This window comes from Diadema setosum, chromosome 13, assembly GCF_964275005.1.
Source record: "Diadema setosum chromosome 13, eeDiaSeto1, whole genome shotgun sequence".
Taxonomy (NCBI): Eukaryota; Metazoa; Echinodermata; class Echinoidea; order Diadematoida; family Diadematidae; genus Diadema; species Diadema setosum.
This window is the reverse complement of record NC_092697.1, coordinates 18,873,965-18,893,394: the sequence shown is the minus strand read 5'-3', so window position 1 is coordinate 18,893,394 and position 19,430 is coordinate 18,873,965. Positions and strand designations below refer to the sequence as shown.

Here is a 19,430-nt window from a genome sequence, read left to right as displayed (position 1 = left end):
GTGTTCTACTGATGTTGCTGCTTTCATTCAATCCACATTGCTCTTTGGGTTTACCTTCCCTTTAATATAATTTCAGTTGTGCAACAACAAAAATGTGAAATATTAACCAAAAAGTCCACAATCTCAGACTTTACGCGATCATGGTTGATACAGCATGTATGTAATTTTTCATAATCGATTATCAATAATCAGCAAATCAGGCCACAGTAGTATCCATCAGTCTTCTGTGCTAGCATGAATTGCATGCATGCAGATTACGATTGCCTGGCAAGATCAATCATCATGTAATATTCTACCTCCCCACGATGCTGAATGGGGATGGCCTGGCCTTCTGGTATAAAAGCTGTTATACTACGATCAAATTATTCTACACTTTTGATCTAAAAAATAATCCAAAACAACTCATTGTCTTTACGCATCGTGCCATCTAGGTTTCTTAGACCCCGTTTACAGTGCGGGGCTGGGCCGCGGCCAAGCCCGCCTTCATTTCAGTGTAAACGCGCAAAAGGCCAAATGCGGGGCCAAAATTGGCCGCGCATTTGGCCACGCTCTGGAGGTGGTCTCGGCCGCGGCCAAGCCCAGCCTTTTCTCAGTGTAAATGCAAACTGGGCCAAATGCGCGGCCAATTTTAGTCTGGCTTCCAGACCCTCTGCCCGTACTATTTCGCTATTCAGGATATTAACCCCCTCAACGTCGAAAACTAGTATAGTTTAATGTGGTTTTGTACTGCAAAGGATTTTTCCTTCGGCAAAGGCCTTTGTCGCCACGGAATCCAGTTGGCAAAGGGTCTGAAAACCAGACTATACCAAACTGCGTTTGTTTACAAGCAGAGCGCCACTACGACAAAATATTGAAAGGTTTGAATTAAAAGCGGGGCCGAGTCCAGCAGTGTAAACGGACAAAATTGCGGGGCTCAACCCCGCAATTGAGGCTGGGCTCGGCCGCGGCTTGGCCGTGGCTCGGCCCAGTCCCGCACTGTAAACGGGGTCTTAGTGGACACTTTCGAGATCCTGTTGGTGGAAATTAAAGTTTGAGGCCTTGGGAGAACTACGTATGTTTTAGCTTTAACAATAAACAGAACTTCCGGTTTCATTCAGAAAGTTGTGTATGTACATTCGTGTACATAAATATACATGTAAACTGTAAGTGACATCCATATTTCTTTTCTCCTTCAAATGGTAGATTTACCAGTCGGTGTTTTTTTTTTTTCTTCTACTTTCCTTGTATTAAAGGGAGAATTAATCTATCATTGAGTAATAGAATTAATCATACACACACACACACACACACAAACATATCCACATACATGTTACCCACAGTATATGTAGGGGTTGTGGTGTACATTCAGTCAGAAAACAAAGATTTGATGAAGATCCAGTATTTATGTACATTTTATAAACAATTTGAGTCCTGTTGTGATTTCAGTGATGAGGCTGACGAAGCCCTCCTTTGTCTCCAATATCCCGATTCTGAGTGAGAGCAAAGATTTGCCTGGAAATGGTGAGTTCCTTCATTTTTCAGTTTCTTACCCAACGTGGCATCATCAACATTTCTGGCTACCAAGTCTGTTAACTGAAGAATTAAATGCCTTCCTTTGAAAGATTTTACCACGTGAGAATAGAATGAATGTTTTACCTTGTTCTTACAACATTTCGCTGTGGAGCTCAGGATTTTGCAAAAGTTGGAAAACGTGGCAAAGTATTGTATCATCTATAAGCCAGCAATGTCTGATGAACTCTTTTTTTTTCCCCTCATGAAGGCATTACTTTGTTACTAACTTTCATGTAATTGATTATCAACATCAAGTAAGAAGGCAGGGATAAAGACATGAGATGCTGAACAGGTCTGATAAAAAAATATATTCTCAAATTATTGAACAGGAGGCAAGCTGAGTGACTTCTACCCCAGTCTAGGAGTTGCACCAAATTTGACTGGCTTCACCATGGGGGAACTGTTGACCCTTCCCCAAAATTTTGGGTAAGTTACTCCGCCTTTATGAACTGTGCAACATCACTTGATTTTCCCATTCATCTGTATGATGAATGGTACATATGATACTCGCCAGGGTATTAGCTTCTCTTTGTATATGTGTGTGTGTGTGTCAGTGTGTTTTCCTTGTTTACTTTTCATTAAATGCATCTACAGTATGTTGGTTAGTGGCATTGAGAAAAAAAAAAGAGAAACAAATTGTTAAAGGGGCTGTGAAATCCACAAATTTGAACTCTGAGAGGGTTAAGATGTGTTAATTCTTTGATAATCTTTCACCAGTTGTTTGTAAAAAGCACCTGTAAGAGATAAAATCCAATTTTGCTGCCCTGATTTTGTATATGTCCAAGTTCCTAAGCTCCGCCCCTTAAAAAAGTGAAATTTCGACAAATGTGAGTCACGTGACCGAATACGTCATCTCAAGAACCGAAGCTTTCGTAGCAGACGACACTGCTACACGTTAATACGCACACGGCCCATACCTACCCACGTATCGCGTATGTGTACCCCGCTGTTGTGTGTTGATTATTCGCAAGACGTCGGGTTGTTAAACGTTTGATTGCAAAAATATAGTTTGAAGAGATCTTAGCTACACCCTGTAAACGAAGCATTCACACCTTTCCCAACGATCAAAATCTACGAAGAATCTGGACCACACGAGTAAAACTGACAAGGGCCGATTGGGACGGGCCCAGCAGCTCAAGTTTGGTGCGGTGTACGTGTGCAGCGCCCACTTCCCCGGTCCCGAGGATGCATTCGAAGAGGGGCTGCATAACCAATTTCAGAAGGCTGAAGCCCGATGCTTTGCCTGTAATTAAACTGCCACTGCAGCATGGCGAATCGTCCGAGTTGAAGAGGAGTGGCAACAACAACCAGCCGCTGAGAAGAGGAGGAAAATGAGAGTGAGTACCATAATGACTATCGGTTACGACTACGTTCGTTCGGCATTACCGTGAAATACTGTAGTCCACCACTGCAATGTGCACTCCATTCACCGCCATTCATTTCGTCATAGCCGGTGACTGCTTTCAACCTCCATAGACTTTGCACATACCAGTAGACCACGTCTAGATCTAGTGAAGACGCACACGCAGAACAAGAGGGGACCGATATTGCGTTTTTGTAGGTTCGGCATTTACTTAAAGAATTAGAAATTCGGTAAAAATGTGGGGTCTTTCTTTGTGTTTTCATTCGTGAATCGAATATGTCACGGTAGCTGGCTATGCTCTGTGACTGTGTGAGTGTGAGTGTGATGTGACTGCAGTCATAAATCAATACACGACACTAGTTGCAGTGACAAATGAAATACCATGGGTACTCAATAGCAATGACAATGATATAGATATACAAATGACAGGGTGGTTAGTACATAATGACAGGCTCAGTTTTTTTTTTTTTTTTTTTCCCCCCAAAAAATAAGAGCATACTGGTTTGGGGTACCTACCTGTATGGTTGTAACTCAAGTCAAAGAAAGCCTTATAGGTCACCTATGTTCTAAAGTCAAGACAAAGTTCAAATTCAAAGTCAAAGTTGTATGGACAAAGAACTTGCTCGTCCTAATTGTGAAGAAAGGCAGTGACATAAACTGTAGTCGCAACTCAGTCGCATCAAGGCAGAAGGGCCAGGACTATAAATGCAGACACATCCATGGGTCAATATCAGTAGGTTTGTGTCTACGTGTAATTTTTTTATATATAATTCAGATGCAGACTTCATTTGCAATTTATCCATATGGGCAATTCCACAGTACCGGTACTGTAACTGATGTTTACTATACAGTGCTTTTACAACATTCTGTTGTCTGTAGTACTGGTAAAATGCAAATAAAATACCTTTGAATTGTAATTGATATAGCTATAGTTTATAGGTACCGGTAGGGTCCTATACAAGGTTTGTAGCCTTACTGTGGCTAAAGGAATTAGAATGATAAATTTTGCACCAAATCTGCATTTCTAAAGAACTGCAAGAAAAAAATGCATCAGTAAACTGATGTTACTGACAATTTTGTCAGTGATCCACTGCCGGGTTTCAAGTTGTACAAGTCCAGGGAGCTTATGGGGGAGGGGGAGGGGGGAGCTACATAATGCATGACACAAAATTTTGGAGGATGAAATTGGGTGGGTAGCTTTGCATAGTCCATGTTCTCCCTCCCATATCGAATATCAGCTGAGAAGCAGAAAAAAAAAATCCTTGTAAAATCGTAGGGGGCAGAAGTGCACAATGCCCCCCCCCCCCCCCAGGTACGGTACAGTTGTGAATGCTTCTACCCACGATCAAGATTGCGTGAGAGTGTTAGATGAGGCATAGCTATTTTGTTAAATGCATAATCTGACATTTTATCGAGCTAAAAAAATTTTAGCTGCATAATATTTTGTCAGGATATATACGGTACCACTGTACGATAGTGTGGAAAATGTGAACCTGTGATTGAATGCTTAAAGGTGCAGATTTAGTGCTTGAGAGAGATAAAACCTACACATTTCATTCCATAGTTTCTTGGCTGTTTAAGTTTATTCATCTGAATATATTATCAGGTGCTTGTCAGTCAGCTTGACAAATAAGAATTTCTTATTATGATTATAGATCATTGCTCAACCACGCTGTGAAACTGCAGGTTGTGAGAATTACAAACATTTTGTAAGGAACTGATTTGACATGTATCCTATGGATTTTTTTTTTTTTTAATGAAGTTGACCATATATTCTATGAATATGCTTTCTTATTACATTTGTGTTTCTTATTTACTAGTATTTGTCAATTTTGAGCATTCATGGCATATGCCATTGACCAAATCAAAGGCACAATCATGAACTTTTCTTGTTTCACATTACAGATGCTGGATGAGCTTCTTGCTAGCCATGAGCATGATTCCCCTCAGGAATCTCTAGAGCCTCAGGAATTCAATACTATATAAGGATTTGTTCAAACCAGAGACTTTTAAAATTGATTTATTGGTTTCATATTCTACTTCAGACTCCAACTAGCTGCACTCCACTACAATGCCAATAGCAACTGTCCGCAGGCAACTACCAAGAGTGGGAAAAAGCGGTACAAAGTCATCAAGCCCAAGTATAAGCCTGAGAAAGCATCAGTTAAGGTATGCAAAGGAAAGGTCTCATTCTGTAAGTGAATATAATTTTGTCATTACCCTCTCTACAGGAAAAAAAATGATCACAGACCAGAAATAATAATGTACACGGATAAAGAAAGTATGGAAATTAAATTTAGATTACTTGAAATTATAACTCTGCCATGTTGTGATGTATCTTTTTGTTCATTTGTTGCAATACAAATTCAACACATTTCTTCAAAATCTGAAAGTTCTTTGTCCTTCAATGGCCTGCTTTTTGTCTATTTATGTGTTTTAATATGCAGGCATGGTTCTTTGGGGTTCTGAGTCACCCTTCCCTCCCCCTCCCCCCCCCCCCCCAAAAAAAAAAGAAAAGAAAAGAAATACGTAATATTTCATATCTAGCTTGTCAACTTCAGTGGGATCACTTGTTGGTTATCACCTACTTTTACCTCTCACTTTAATGTTATTGTTTCTTCTGCTATGCTGAAAGAATCACACCATGTCCCTCCACCAGCCCTACCCCCAACCATAAAAAAAGAAAAAAAAAATCCCACTTTTATTGATATAAGTAATAGCTGAATAGTCTACAGTTTAGTTGAGGTGATTTGAATATGAGAGCATGAATCAGTTGCGTTAAATCAGAGATTAGTTTTAAAGTAAATATCCAGGCTTTGGTCAATTTTAACCCTTTGTACAAAATTGAACTTTACACACAAGAGCCATGTGTATGTGAGTGTGTGCTTTCAATGACCCTGAACAATAGACATGAATACCACGAATACCACCTTTTCAGAGCTCTGCTCACTAGGCTTCCCGACTATTGCTCCAAGGCACATGAATGCTTTATTAATAATTCATGATGGATTGCCCTAGGCACTGTTACTGTTAGTTTGAATTCATGGTAAAGAGTAACATGCATGCACGGATGAACAAAATCAGCACATGTTTTCATGTGCTTGCATACACTACATTTCAGGATGAATAAAGACTACCGGTAGCTGTGAAAGTGGAATTTCTCATGAATATGTAATAGACCATTTCAATCCTGACCATTGTTCAGGACCATTGTCAGGGTGTTAACCACACACTCCCATACACATCTGACCCCTGTGCAAAATTTAAATTTTGTACAGAGGGTTGGAAACAGAGCAGAATCTGAAATCTAACTTCAAAATGAATCTTGAATTTACTGAATCTGATTTATGCTATCATTTCTAAAGCACCTGTAAAAAAATTGTACATTAATCAGCTATTGCACATATCAATGTCAGTGTTATCTGATACATACTTTTGAACTATTAAGGATCCAAAATAGGAAATGCTTTTTTGTAACACCTAGTGTGTGTATATATATATATATATATATATATATATATATATATATATATATATATATATCATATGTGTGTGTATATGTATTTTTTTTTCCTTTTTTAATAGAACCATGCTTGTTGATATGTATTTCTAAAACAAATATATACACATTTTTTATGATATTTTCTTTTCTTATGGCAGCCTATGTTCATGACCTCATGGAAGAGGTATCCCGTTGGAGTGTCAACTACAGCGCAAGTGAACTGGAAAAGAAAGATGCCCCACCATTCCTTAGCAGCCAGTACACATACCAGGCCAAGGATGAGCTCATTCGCCAGCATACTAGCCACTTCTGTCTGGACACCTGATTATCCATCCTATAGGCTTTCTTCCTAGTCCTTTCATCCATATGCAAGAAGTATGCTAGACACATAGTTATAGACGAAGGTATCATGAAAACATGAACACTTTTTCATGGTTTCACTCTGGACCTTGTTTTCTGTGATACATGTACATTTACTGTATCATGTTCATAATCATGTTGTATGCTTTGGGAGGCTGTTCTAGCAATAACTTAGCTTATGACACACATATTATCATCTATATATATATATCATATGGATGTCAAGATTATATACAGTGTATGTCATATGATGTAAAATGCACTCCCGTTAGAACAAACACGGTTATAACGAAATTCCAGTTATAACCAAGTAAAAATTTGGGCCGTAACGTTATCCACTTTATGTGTTTTTATTGTTTATTTGTTCGGTTATAACAAAATTTCAATATAACGAAAGAAAACTGCGGGTCCCAAGTACTTTGATATAATGGGAGTCCACTATGCAGTCATTCAAGCATGAAAGAGGTTAACTTGTGGCTTGGATTGCATAATCTTACATTATTATCATAAAAGTACTCGTAGGTGTACTCAGTTCCTGCCTCTTGCAGATTATCATACACCCGCCAGACATAGTGTGAAGGGGTATGTGATAGGTATCAGTGTGACGTTAGTCGGGCAGGTGATTGACAATTGACATGAAAATTGGTGTTTGTGATGAAATGAAGGTGCAGGTGTGCAGACTTATTTTTTGTGTGTTTTTCAGACAAAGTGATGCCATGTTAACCAAAGTTTTATCAAAACGTTGTACAGCAATAACTTCCACAGCATTTTAGTAGTTAAGGTCAAAGTTGGTGTTTGTGATGGTCTGTAGCTATTTGTGCAAGACACCCTTTGTGTTTGTACCTGACCAAGCATTAGCCATATAGTTTTCTTTTTTATATTTTATTTCAGTTGAGCCAATTACCACACAGTCAAGAGATGATGTATATTGAAGTACTGTGCAGATATCTAATCACCTTCAACTTTTACAACCTTGCACTTTTTGTGGTCACCAAAAAGAATAGCGGTACAATAAAACAAGGAGTACTCCGTATACAAGCTGTATAAAGAGATTTAACAAAGACAATAATGCAGTTAATGCCAATAACATGTAAATGGGAGTTATATTTAGGCAAGGTCAACTGCGATACTGTAAGTCAAAGTCACAGAGAAGCATACTGTCAAACTTCATCAGTGGCGAATCCAGAGGGGGCGCAACACCCCTCTTTATTCTTTTTTTTTTTTTTTAACAAAGGAAATATAACAAAAAGGGGAGGGGGTTAATTTAGAATGGCGCCTCCCCTTTATGGAATTCATGGATCCGCTCCTGTACATTCACATCTATTTCTATTTTTACTTTCATGTAAATTGTGCACAAAGTTCTTGTTAGTATTGGGCACTAATTTCTCAACATTTTATGAAAGCTTCATTGCAAAGAGATCATGTCAGAGAATGTTGCATTTAAGGTAATAGCATTTAGTTGAGTGCTTTAGATAAAACATGTACAGTGTACATGAAAGAATACCAAGCACAGTTTGTGTTATGAAAGTTTTCTTGACCATGAGTTTGTTTTTTGTCCTTTTCAGATACTATATTTGTTTGATATGATTTCTTTAATTACATAAAGTAGCTTTTTTCTTTTTGGATTATTTTTCATATAAATTTCCTTTTGACGTGTTATATGATGAGTACCAACTGTTCTTTGATCATGCAGCTTTTTGAATAATGGAGAAGCTCTTGCCAAACTATGAAGTTGTGTTGTGATTTTTTTTTCCCACTGTTGAATGCACAAAATGAAACTTTTTTGTTGTTGTGTAATATGTGTGTGTGTGTGTGTGTCTATTGGTTGTGCATAATTTTGTTTCATGGAACATGTACTCTCTAAAAAAATAACAAGCAAGAAATATGCACTCTTGGAGGATTGAATAAAAAAAAAATGAATTTACAGTGAAATTTGAGTGACAATTTGTATTTCCACTTTTGTGGAGTGACCTCAGAGATAACTCCGATTTGACTCTAATTTCACTCAGAATTCACTCTTTTCTCATATTCATTCCTTCAAAAGTGAACATTTTCACTTGTTATTTTTAGAAACTATGTTCTATTATGGTGCTATGGATTTTTTTTTTTCAACACAGAAACATATATAAAAATCAAACAGAGGGCTTCAGTTGGGGATAAGATTGTGTGCTTGGGGTAATCACACATTTTATTTATCTTGATTGATTGATGTTTATGCCTCTGCCACGAAGTAGTGCGGAAGCATTGTGTGTTTTCAAGTTGTCCGTTCGTCAGTTCACGTGTCCGTCCGTCTGTAATGAATTTTGTGGACAGCGTAACTAACAGTTTAAGGTATAAATCCTAATGAAACTTGGAATGTATAACTGAGTGCATGGGCAAAGTTTTGCCTATCAACATTCAGGTGCACATGCTCAAGGTCAAACGGTCAAGGTCAAATGTTCAAAATTTCTCTATCCCCCCCCCCCCCCCCCATATCTATGCAATGCCTGGAGGTATTTTCTTGAAACTTAGTGTATGCATGTACTGCCAAATAAAGATTCTCAACAGACAACATGGGTCATGAGATTAAAAGTCAAAGGTCAAGTTGAAATGTAGAAATTTCTAGTTTTTCTCTATTTCTTGCAAATGCTTCAATTAAGGTATCTTCATTGAAGTTAGTATATGTGAATGTATACTGACTGGCAGTGATTATAGAAACTTTGGGGGTCAGTGGTCAAAAGTCAGCAGTCAAAGGTCAAGGTCAAAATCTGTCAATGTCAGTCTCTTTATGGGTTTTACAGCTTAAATCCCTTGTACTCCTTAGATGGAAATGTTTTGCTGATCATGTTAACCGCAGATGAAGGCAGTGGTACCCGCACAGATCTTCCAAGGAATCTCCAACGCCATCTCGCTAGCTGTCGGTAGGCAACATGGCGGTTTCTCCTGTACAGAAAGGAAAGAAAGAGTACATGTACTTAATTTGAAATTTAGAATGGAGAGAATTAAAAAATCAAAGAAGTTAAATTTTCTTTGATAAATGGCTTCCTTTTCTTTCCCAATGTTTCCTTAATATGCATAAGATATTGATTAGCAATAGTGTGAAATATGCCTTTATGTGATTCTAGATGACTGTAGAGATATATAGTGCATGAACATATTACATGTACACCAGGCTTTCATATTGCCACTGTGGTGAATTTTCAACTGGGGTGGGGGTGGGGGGGTTGGGGGCCAAGGCGACCGAGTGGGAGAGGGTGTGAGGGGGGTACACCCCCTATGGTAGGGAGAGTTTTGAATATCAGTTCATGAAATGGCATGCACTGAAAGTCCATATTAGAGGTTTTGTTTGTTTGTTTTTTTCTCCCCGATCAAGGGGGAGGGGGGCACGGTCCTGTGACCCCAGCTATGCCAGTGCAAATTACTCATATGTGTACTCGTGCATACATTTAATCCACACATGTATACTCAGTAGTGAACGTACGCTAGATAATGGCCTAACAACTTCCCCTTAATTCAATAATTTTTTAATTGTTCACATGTTAAGCAAGACACCAATGCTAGATCTGTGTACAGTGTATCCATGAAAATATCAGTCAAAGGCTGCATATGTAACATAGGGCTTATATACACTATGTCTTGTGAATGGGTTTTAAAAGTTTGGCACAAAAAAACACGCACACACACAAACAAACTTGGGTATATGCAAGCGTATTTCAAATCTAAATTACAGTATAACTAAAATTCTTAGAAAACACAAAAAATAATAACAAAAACATAAAAACACTTGTTGTCTGTGGCATCACCTCTGGCATCTTCATCATATTGTTGTTCGTATACAAAATAGTACGCAGTCTCTAAGTGTAGTACATATTCATCCAGGCAAAAATGGTCTTGAACCCTAGGTGCATGGTGATGCAATCCAAGTCGTCGCCAGCAAAAGAGTCCATCTTTTCCACCACTCGTGTGATTTCTTTGCAGCACACAGACTCCTTGACCGTCGGCATGGCAACACATCCTCCACTGCATGAGCACCTGAACAAAGGACAGATATGGGGGATCAAGGAAATGAGGATTATTGCTTGCTTTCTGAAATAAAAAATGTGTGACAAAAATAACTTTTTTGATTCAAAATAACCGTTTTTAGGAACACTTCCAATATCATATTACATATGACCTCTTTCCTGAGTTCCCATCTGCTATTATGCAAGGTTGAAAAAAGTGTGTATAGCTACTGAGTATCCCTCTTGTGTGATATTGTACACGAGATATTATGTCATTGAGGCATGGTTTGCAATATATTACAAGTTTGCCAAAATTCGTTATCATGCACCACGGGCCAGTATTTGCAATCCTCCCCCCCCCCCCCCCATGTATAAATACACTAGTATCAAATACTCGTAGAAGAAAAAGATGTATGTAAATCAATGAATTTAAATGAAGTAAAAACAAAATCATAATACTAGATGATACTAGATGAAACAAAAAATTAACACTTTGCTCTGAAATTGGAATGATCAGAGTTTGTCTCTTTAGTTGACGTAAACATTGATAAAAAAAATATTACAATTGCTGAAGAAAAAGAAAAGAATTTCCACATAGGGGGCCTAGCCCTATGTGAGGTCTAAACTCTAATAACGTTATAGATAGATCTAACAATGTTAGAACCTAGGTAGCCTACATGCAGCTACATGTAGGGCCTATTCTGCTGTAAGATTTTCAGGACAAGCAATAAAATGCAGGGTTGCCAACACTGGAAACTTATCTAGTTGAGAGTGAGACTCCCATAGGCCCATGCTATAATTCAGGAGTCAAAATGAGTGAGATCAATAGAAATGCATGCAAATGAAATAAGAGTGAGAAAGGACCAAAATGAGTGAGTCTATCAAACGGCTCAACGCTCAGTGCATGAGAGTTGGCAGCCCTAAAATGCCTGATCAAAATTCTGTTCATTGTAAGAATGCACATAAATTTCAGATTTAGGTTTTATGATCAGATAAAGAGCATGGATAATTAATGAAATGAAACATCATCATTCATCAGCATGAGCCCAGTGCAGTCACTGCATGTGCAGTCACTGCAGTCACGTCTTGCACGTTGCAAGATTAGGCGCAGCTGTTGTTTGTACATGCATCAGCATCGGGAAACCGCCGGGGCTGAGCTGGTGGGAGCCCGATCAATACATAATTCCCTATATTGGCTATAATGATTAGTCCACAATAAAAAATGTTTTGTTGTTGTTGTTTATTTTTTATACAGAGTCCAGCCCATTACCATAAATCAACATCATAGCTTATGCAAATGTGATTGCTGAGCGAAACAAATCTCAATTCTGCTCATTCAGTTACGAGTTCCTAGGCCAGCTCATGAAAAAAAAAAAAACAGCAACGATAAATCTACGCCAACGCTAAACCCGGTACCCCGAATACATCGATAGTACGGCCATGCATGGCGCGGCCAGCTTGCCGAGCGGCCAGGCTCGGCTGACAGTGACTGTGCACGGCTATGGCAAGCGCGCACAGCTCCCCAGGCCGATTGGGTAATGCAAGTCGAAGCCGCAAAAGTACGGGTAAGGGGCAAATTGGTAACTAGGGAACTACAGAAAAAACAGTAGAATTTCAATTAAATGAAAATCAACAGTTTGACTTACCAATCTCTGTTGCCAAGCCTCCTCTCAATGTCTTCTGGCTCATTCTCGTCTTCACCTCCGACTGCACCTTCATCTTCCACTTCATTTTCGAGCTCGCGGGCTCAAACTGTAGCCGTATAGGGCCTTATTTCTGCACGTTGAGTAGGCAGAATAACTGGAATTTGGTCATAAAATTCAGCAAGACTGTCATGTTCGGAATCTGAACTGGAAGAGTGACTTGCGCTCTCTTCCATACTACTGTCGATTTAAAGCCTCAAGGGTTATTCATAAGAAGAATAGCTAAACAAGTTAGAGGTCTCACTAGTTGTGTTGCTATCCGCTAACAGAACTACGTGCTATAATATAGCTGAGTAGCGTCTGCTCGGCTAGCGCTCGAACTCGCATCGTTCTTGAGATGACGTATGAGGACTTACGCGCGCCGTGGGCGTGTTTTTGACATTTTTTCAGGGGGCGTTCCCAGAGCTGTATCTTCTCTCAAAATAACTCTTTTATTCATCAGAATCATCAAAAAGTAGTTGTAAATGCGAAATCAGCACAAAACATTACATAAAGTTGGCCTAAACCTGAAAAATAGGTTGATTTGGGCTTCACGGCCCCTTTAAGTATTTTCATTTACCTCCAGAACAAAGAACTAAATGTTTCTGAATGTTAAATTGCGTTCTTTTGTTCTTGTTTATCTCTCTTTCAGGAGTATTTATTTAGGAGAAACATTTTCTTGCTTTGTCAGCGTCCACAATGACAGTATTCACAATACACAGGTAATACACTGTTTTTCATTCATTCATTCTTTCATTCACACTGGTTTTCATTTCATGCAATGCAAACCCCGTCTGAATTGTTTCTTGTGAATATTATGCTAAATTAGTTACTTATGATTACAGAAGGTCTGTTTCAAGATCGCTGTGGCACAAAAGAATGTTGAATTTGTGGAATTCAATGTGATGTTCAACAATTTTATTGCTATGATGTTCCTAATATTCATCATGAAACTTTTGCTGTGACTGAACCATTACAGTATGCACAGTGAAGAGAGATTTGAAGTGTGTGTGATGACTGTTTGCTGCCCTCTAGGATATTCATGTGAAGACAGACCTCCAAACCAGCTCTCAGAGGCTGACACTGTCAGGAGGCACCACCCCGCCCTCACCATCCCTTGCCCCTGGGGCATGCATTGACCAGGTCATCCACCATGAGGTCAAGGAGCTAGGCACACACATGTAAGTGATTGGACTCTATCAAGGCAGTATGGTGCTTTCACTTAAATAAGCCAGTTCGGGGTTAGCTCATGGGCACATCGGTACAAATGACCTTTCTTCTTTCTCAGTTGATTAGGCACTCCACGAGTTTTCAAGCGAGAGAAGGTATTTCAGCTTACGCGACGTAACAATTTATGGAATTCATCAGTCATGTTCAAAGAAAGAATGAACTTGCGTAGACCAGGTGACCAGAATGATCCATCAATTAGCACTTTGGAAAGCATCCATTTCATTATTTCGCATTGAATGTATTAACAATCTTTTTCTATTGATATTGTCAAATACCGCATTTGCTGTCAGGTGGATGTGCTAGCAAGCACCACTCATAATGATCACTTGAATAATCATTACATCACAGATGCTTATCTCAGTGAATCTAAAAACCAACATGCTCTGCCGGTACTGATGACCTTTTTCTGCTCATGCTCAAAGTGGAACCCCGAACTGGCTTATTAGTCTGGAGACAAGTGAAGTAACATATGCCATAGATTGACAAGTGGCTGCATTCAGCCTGATGAGGGACATATTTGGAAGGGTCTTACATCTTCTCTGATAATTGGAGGATTGTTTTAGTACAGTTGAACCTCTCGTATCCGGACAAGTCGGGACCGGGGCTCATCCGGATAAGGGATTTGGCCGGATACGGGAGACTCAATGCTTTATACATGTACATGTATACACATGTACTGATGTACTGTAGCCCATTGTAGTACCACATGTAGTAATGTGTACACTGCAACCTTTTCATTGTTACACTCAGTAACAGACCCCAAAATAGAGGTGTATGTTAATGTTGGAAGTAATATGTAATTCATGTGTGTTTGTGTAGGAGTTCTCAAGGAGTTGGGAATCCCACTTTCCTCCCGTATTTATTAAAAAAAAAAAAAAAAAATCACGGCGAGATTGCGTCCGTATAATAGAGAGATCCGGATAAAGGGAGGCCGGATAAGAGAGGTTCAACTGTATTTCTGTTTCTAAAGTGATTTGAATATTCATGAGCAGTCCATGTATTACCTGGGTTTTGATTGCTCAGGACTCAAAAATTCTTCATGTTAATCAGGGCACAGAACAGTTTTGCTGATTTACACAGCACCAGACGACGTTCTTGACATAATACTATTAATAGTTTGTGGAAAAGAAGATATAATGTCCATATTGTGCCAACACTGTACTATTCTATCACTGTCTAATATGCCAAATGTTCCCAATTGCACTGTCATGAATTACACATACAGCCACTCTTCTATTGCAGATTGGTGTGTGCTGTGAGCTACACAACTCCATCAGGAGAGAATTTGAGCTTCAGAAAGTTTTACAAGTTTCAGGTATGTCTGGAAAAGATTCAGACAAAAGAACTGTATGCCCAAACATTTGATGTATACATGTTATATGCTTATAAGTTGTTTTTTTCTCCCAATGAGTATGGCTTGTCTGGGGGGCATTTTGGCCCCTCTTGATGTTTCGCGTGATTATTCTGCAATGCGTGATGCTCTCGCTGCGACATTTTGACTTTTTTATGCCTCCGCCACGAAGTGGTGCCGGAGGCATTATGTTTTCGGGTTGTCCGTCCGTCCGTCCGTCCTTCCGTATGTCCGTCCTTCCGTCCGTCCGTAATGAATTTTGTGGACAACGTAACTAAAAAACCTTTTGAGGTATCCTAATAAAACTTGGCATGTATGTGTATTGGGGGTGAAGTTGTGCTTATCAACTTTTGGGTGCACATGCTCAAGGTCAAAGGTCAAAAGGTCAAGTTCAAATACGTAAAATTTCACTATTTCCACCATATCTATGCAATGCCTAAAGATATTTTCTTGAAACTTAGTGTGTACATGGATTACCCAATTATGATTCTCTGGTGAAAGTTTTGGGTCATGAGGTCAAAGGTCAGAAGGTCAAGTAAGAATATTAAAACTTCACTCTTTTCTCCGTACCTTGGAAATTGTTCAAGGTATCACTGAGTGGCAGTGATTATCTAGAGAATTTAGGGTTCATGGGGTCAAAGGTCAAGGGCAACAATTCAAAATTCCCCTCATATTTATGCAATGCCAGCAGGATTTTTTTTTTTTTTTTTTACACTTGGTGCATGCATGTATAACCTAACAGAGATTCTCTGGAAACTTTCTTCTTTTTTTGCCTCAAAGGTCAAAAGGTCAAAGAAAGAGGGAAAGTGCTGAACTAACTTTTTCCTCCATATCTCGGAAGTGGCTCAAGTTGTCTTGAAACTTACTACAAATTTAAATGCATGTTCTGCCTGACAGTGATTATCCTATGAATTTTAGGGTCAAAGGCCGGATGAAAATGGTAGCAATGTACTTTTCAATACAGAAATTGCACTTTTTCTCCATACCTTGAAAATTACTCAATGCATAAACTTATGAATGGGTCAAAGTCAAGTTAAAGTCCTTAAATCCCCAAATACATGCTCTCCTATTCATCCAATTAAACCTAGGTCAAGGAAGGTGAACATTCAACACATTTGTGACAAACTTGTCATTTTAATACTTTGCCAATTTTGTGAAAATGTAATCACACATTGTCCACATGTACTATAGACCTATTAGGAGAATCATGCATTATGGCGGAGGCATACCAGTCGCCTTAGCAACATTTCTAGTTACTTTCATGTATCGCGCAACTTTTGAAACCAAATTTGTCACTCCCGGGCATACCGTTTTGAAGCCATTCCCCTTTGAAAAAAATTCGTCGACCCAAAAATTGCTCAAAAACTTGATTTTGTGTACAAATCCAATGTAAATTTGTTTTTGCAATCAATTCATATAGAAATAAACATTTTTACTTTCAATGGCTGATAATGATTTATTTTAGCCTGATTATGCTTTAAAAAGTTTCTGTGACAAATTTTGATGAAAAAACAACAAAAACAAGTAAAAAAACAAAGAAATACATAAGGCATTCAATAAACAATAAAATACATAAGAAATAATTATGAAGCCGAATTTTTGCTTCGATATTATTGTTGAAGATATTGAAAAGAATATTGTAGCTGGTAGATGGTCACATCCACCTCAACTGCACTGCATTTCTCCAATCATTCAAGCCAGGCACCAATATGTTGACACCGAGTCGACCACGCAGTATAGCTCACATCAGCAAACTAGTACGCCTGCAATTGGTAACAAGCAGCAACAAGCTGCTAGTGGCAATCCAAGCCGACTGGCAAGAGGTTCAACCTTGATTTAATGACAAAAGAATACAAGGTTCAATGAGTATCATGAACAGTGTACAACAGAATTACTGTTTAAAAACTCAGTAAATTATCACTGGACAACCATCTGACTGTACACTGTATTGTATTCAGATACCCCCATATGTCTATACTTGATGTGTACCTTCACTATATGATTACACATGTACAGTTCGACCTCGATTATCCGGCCTCCTTTTATCCGGAAATCACTATTATCCGGACGCGTTCAAGCAGTGAAGGACTTCTTTTTTTTTATCCAAAAATTGAGAAAAAAAACAGTGACTTTCATGGATCTATTTTACTAATTTCATAAGATGTGCATGATAGGTTTCTCAATATCTAATGAGGTAAAACATGCATGATTGTCACATAAAGATATACTTTATTTTTGTGAAGAAGGGACTACAATTTTGCGCAGGCTAGCATAGATTACACCACCGTTACGGGGTACGCTACCTGCCTAGATGCCAGTGCACTGGGACGGCAGCTTGGACGGCAGCTATATACATAAACATTGTGTCTCCTATATCCGGCCAATTCGCTTATCCGGATGAGCACCAGTCCGACATGGCCGGATAATCGAGGTCGAACTGTACTCTCTACGGATACCTACATGTACATCTGTATATCAGCAATCATTGTTTGCCTGCATGAGCACACCACTGTCTCTTGTGACTCAACTATGCATGTGAATAAACCACTTCTTTCTTACACAACATGACTGTGCTGCTTATTATGTGTCTGGACTCTATATAAACATCTAAACTGTAATGAGACTGACTACTGTAATGACCCTGCGACCTACTTTCATACACAAGGCCTCTACATATTCGATCACTACCCATTGTGCACTGTAAGCGCAACTTCTCTCACTATCAGTCATCTATAACTGTAGCTAAGACCAAAACACTCATTATAGACCTTCTGACCATTAAACTACCGTACATATACGTATTTGTAACTTCTTTCATTACAATGTATCTACAGCTTATTCATGTGTGACTACGAATACGTTGCTTCATTCGACCACTACCATATAACGTGCGTACAATGCAATACACCAACCACGCAATCTTCATACGCATCAACTGATTTTCCAACACAAATTTCTCACTCACGCATAGCTGTCATTTAATGTGCTTTGGCATATCGGATCAGGAATACTTGAATTTCTGGTAATTTACATCATTGGGTTACTTACGACATTGGGCTTGTTGAAACTATTGAGAAACACAGCTGGATGTACGACAAGAAGTCATCTCCAACGACATGTGAATGTAAGCAGTAAAATTACAAAGCCCTCTACGTGTGAAATTATGGAATGCACCTAGGCCCTCGCTTCTGACGTCACTTACAAATATGTTCACCAAAAATTAGAAGTCTTGGAGCTTTATTTTTTGTTTTTAGGCAAAAAAAATGTTTTGCATAAATCAGCATAAATTAATTAATATAAAATACATAAATTAAAATTTGAAAAATCTAACTGTACAGTCTTGTAGATTACATTGGCCTCTACGTTAGCGCAAATTTTCGTGAGGATCGCGCGACGCACGACCGAGATCTGAAGTGGGGGGGGGGGGGGGTGGGCCAAAAAGCCCCGCCGGTGGTTTTAAGTCCCTCAAAAAACCCGGTGGGATTAGGGTTAAAGTGTCTTGTTAAACCGATATAAAATCCATGATATACACATATCAAAATCAATATCGCTTTCAGGTAATGGAAAATCATAGAAATAATGAAAATTACAGTAGAAGTGAACTCAACAGAATACAGAAATTATTCACAAAACAAGAACAAACATTTAACAGGACATTGTATATGCACATATCTGGCTCTGCTTTAGGGGACTTTAAGCATTCACACAATGTGTATGTATTGCAAAGAATTCAATTGATATAATTGGAACTTGTATTTTGTATAAATAGTCATTCTGTCTGTCTTTTCACCAGGTTTTAAAGCCGTTGGATGTCAAGACAAAGTTCTACAATGCTGAGGTGTGTAAGTTATACTCTATGGTTATGCAGTCATGTTTTATTGGAGAATTTCCTTGTCTTTCTATGTCAAATATGTTAAATATTTCTTGTAAAAGTTTTACTCAAGGAATGACACTCTTCATAATGGGTAAGGTTTGCAAGGAATTTTTCCCTTACCTGAACTGTTGTGATACATGAAAGAATTCCACTATTGGATGTGGCTGGATGTCAAGCAGTAAATGTAGCATAAGGTCATACAGTGAAACCCCGTTATAACGAGGTCCGTGGGACCGGCGATATTACCTCGTTATAACCGGTACCTCGTTATAACCGTACGCATCAAAAACAAAGAAAAACATAAGCACGACGTCATAATATACCCAACAATGAAAGTTAAGAACATCCTTTGCGTTGTTATTACACAATTATGGATCATTATCGAGAGAATAAAGGGAAATTATTTGTGAATTAGGCGAAAATGTTGGGGTTGAAATAGGATATTTCTTCCGAAAATCTCTTCGCATAATAGTGCACGTTATGTTCTTGAGAAGAATAGGCCTATATTATATTAAAATCACATTGTATAAAATGCGT

General features: G+C 38.7%; 1 protein-coding gene and 1 pseudogene across 2 annotated transcripts in view; one reads left to right on the top strand and one right to left on the bottom strand.

Annotated features, from left to right (window-relative positions):
* Positions 1–19,430, top strand: part of LOC140237272 (trafficking protein particle complex subunit 13-like) — a 42,719-nt gene that overhangs the window by 10,919 nt on the left and 12,370 nt on the right. For both annotated transcript variants that reach the window (XM_072317217.1, XM_072317216.1), the window contains exons 2-7: positions 1,426–1,500; positions 1,881–1,977; positions 13,091–13,160; positions 13,474–13,619; positions 14,911–14,983; positions 18,813–18,857. In XM_072317217.1, coding sequence (XP_072173318.1) covers positions 1,426–1,500; positions 1,881–1,977; positions 13,091–13,160; positions 13,474–13,619; positions 14,911–14,983; positions 18,813–18,857 — 506 coding nt within the window. The remainder of the gene's footprint in view (positions 1–1,425; positions 1,501–1,880; positions 1,978–13,090; positions 13,161–13,473; positions 13,620–14,910; positions 14,984–18,812; positions 18,858–19,430) is intronic.
* Positions 9,518–10,774, bottom strand: LOC140237280 (uncharacterized; annotated as a pseudogene).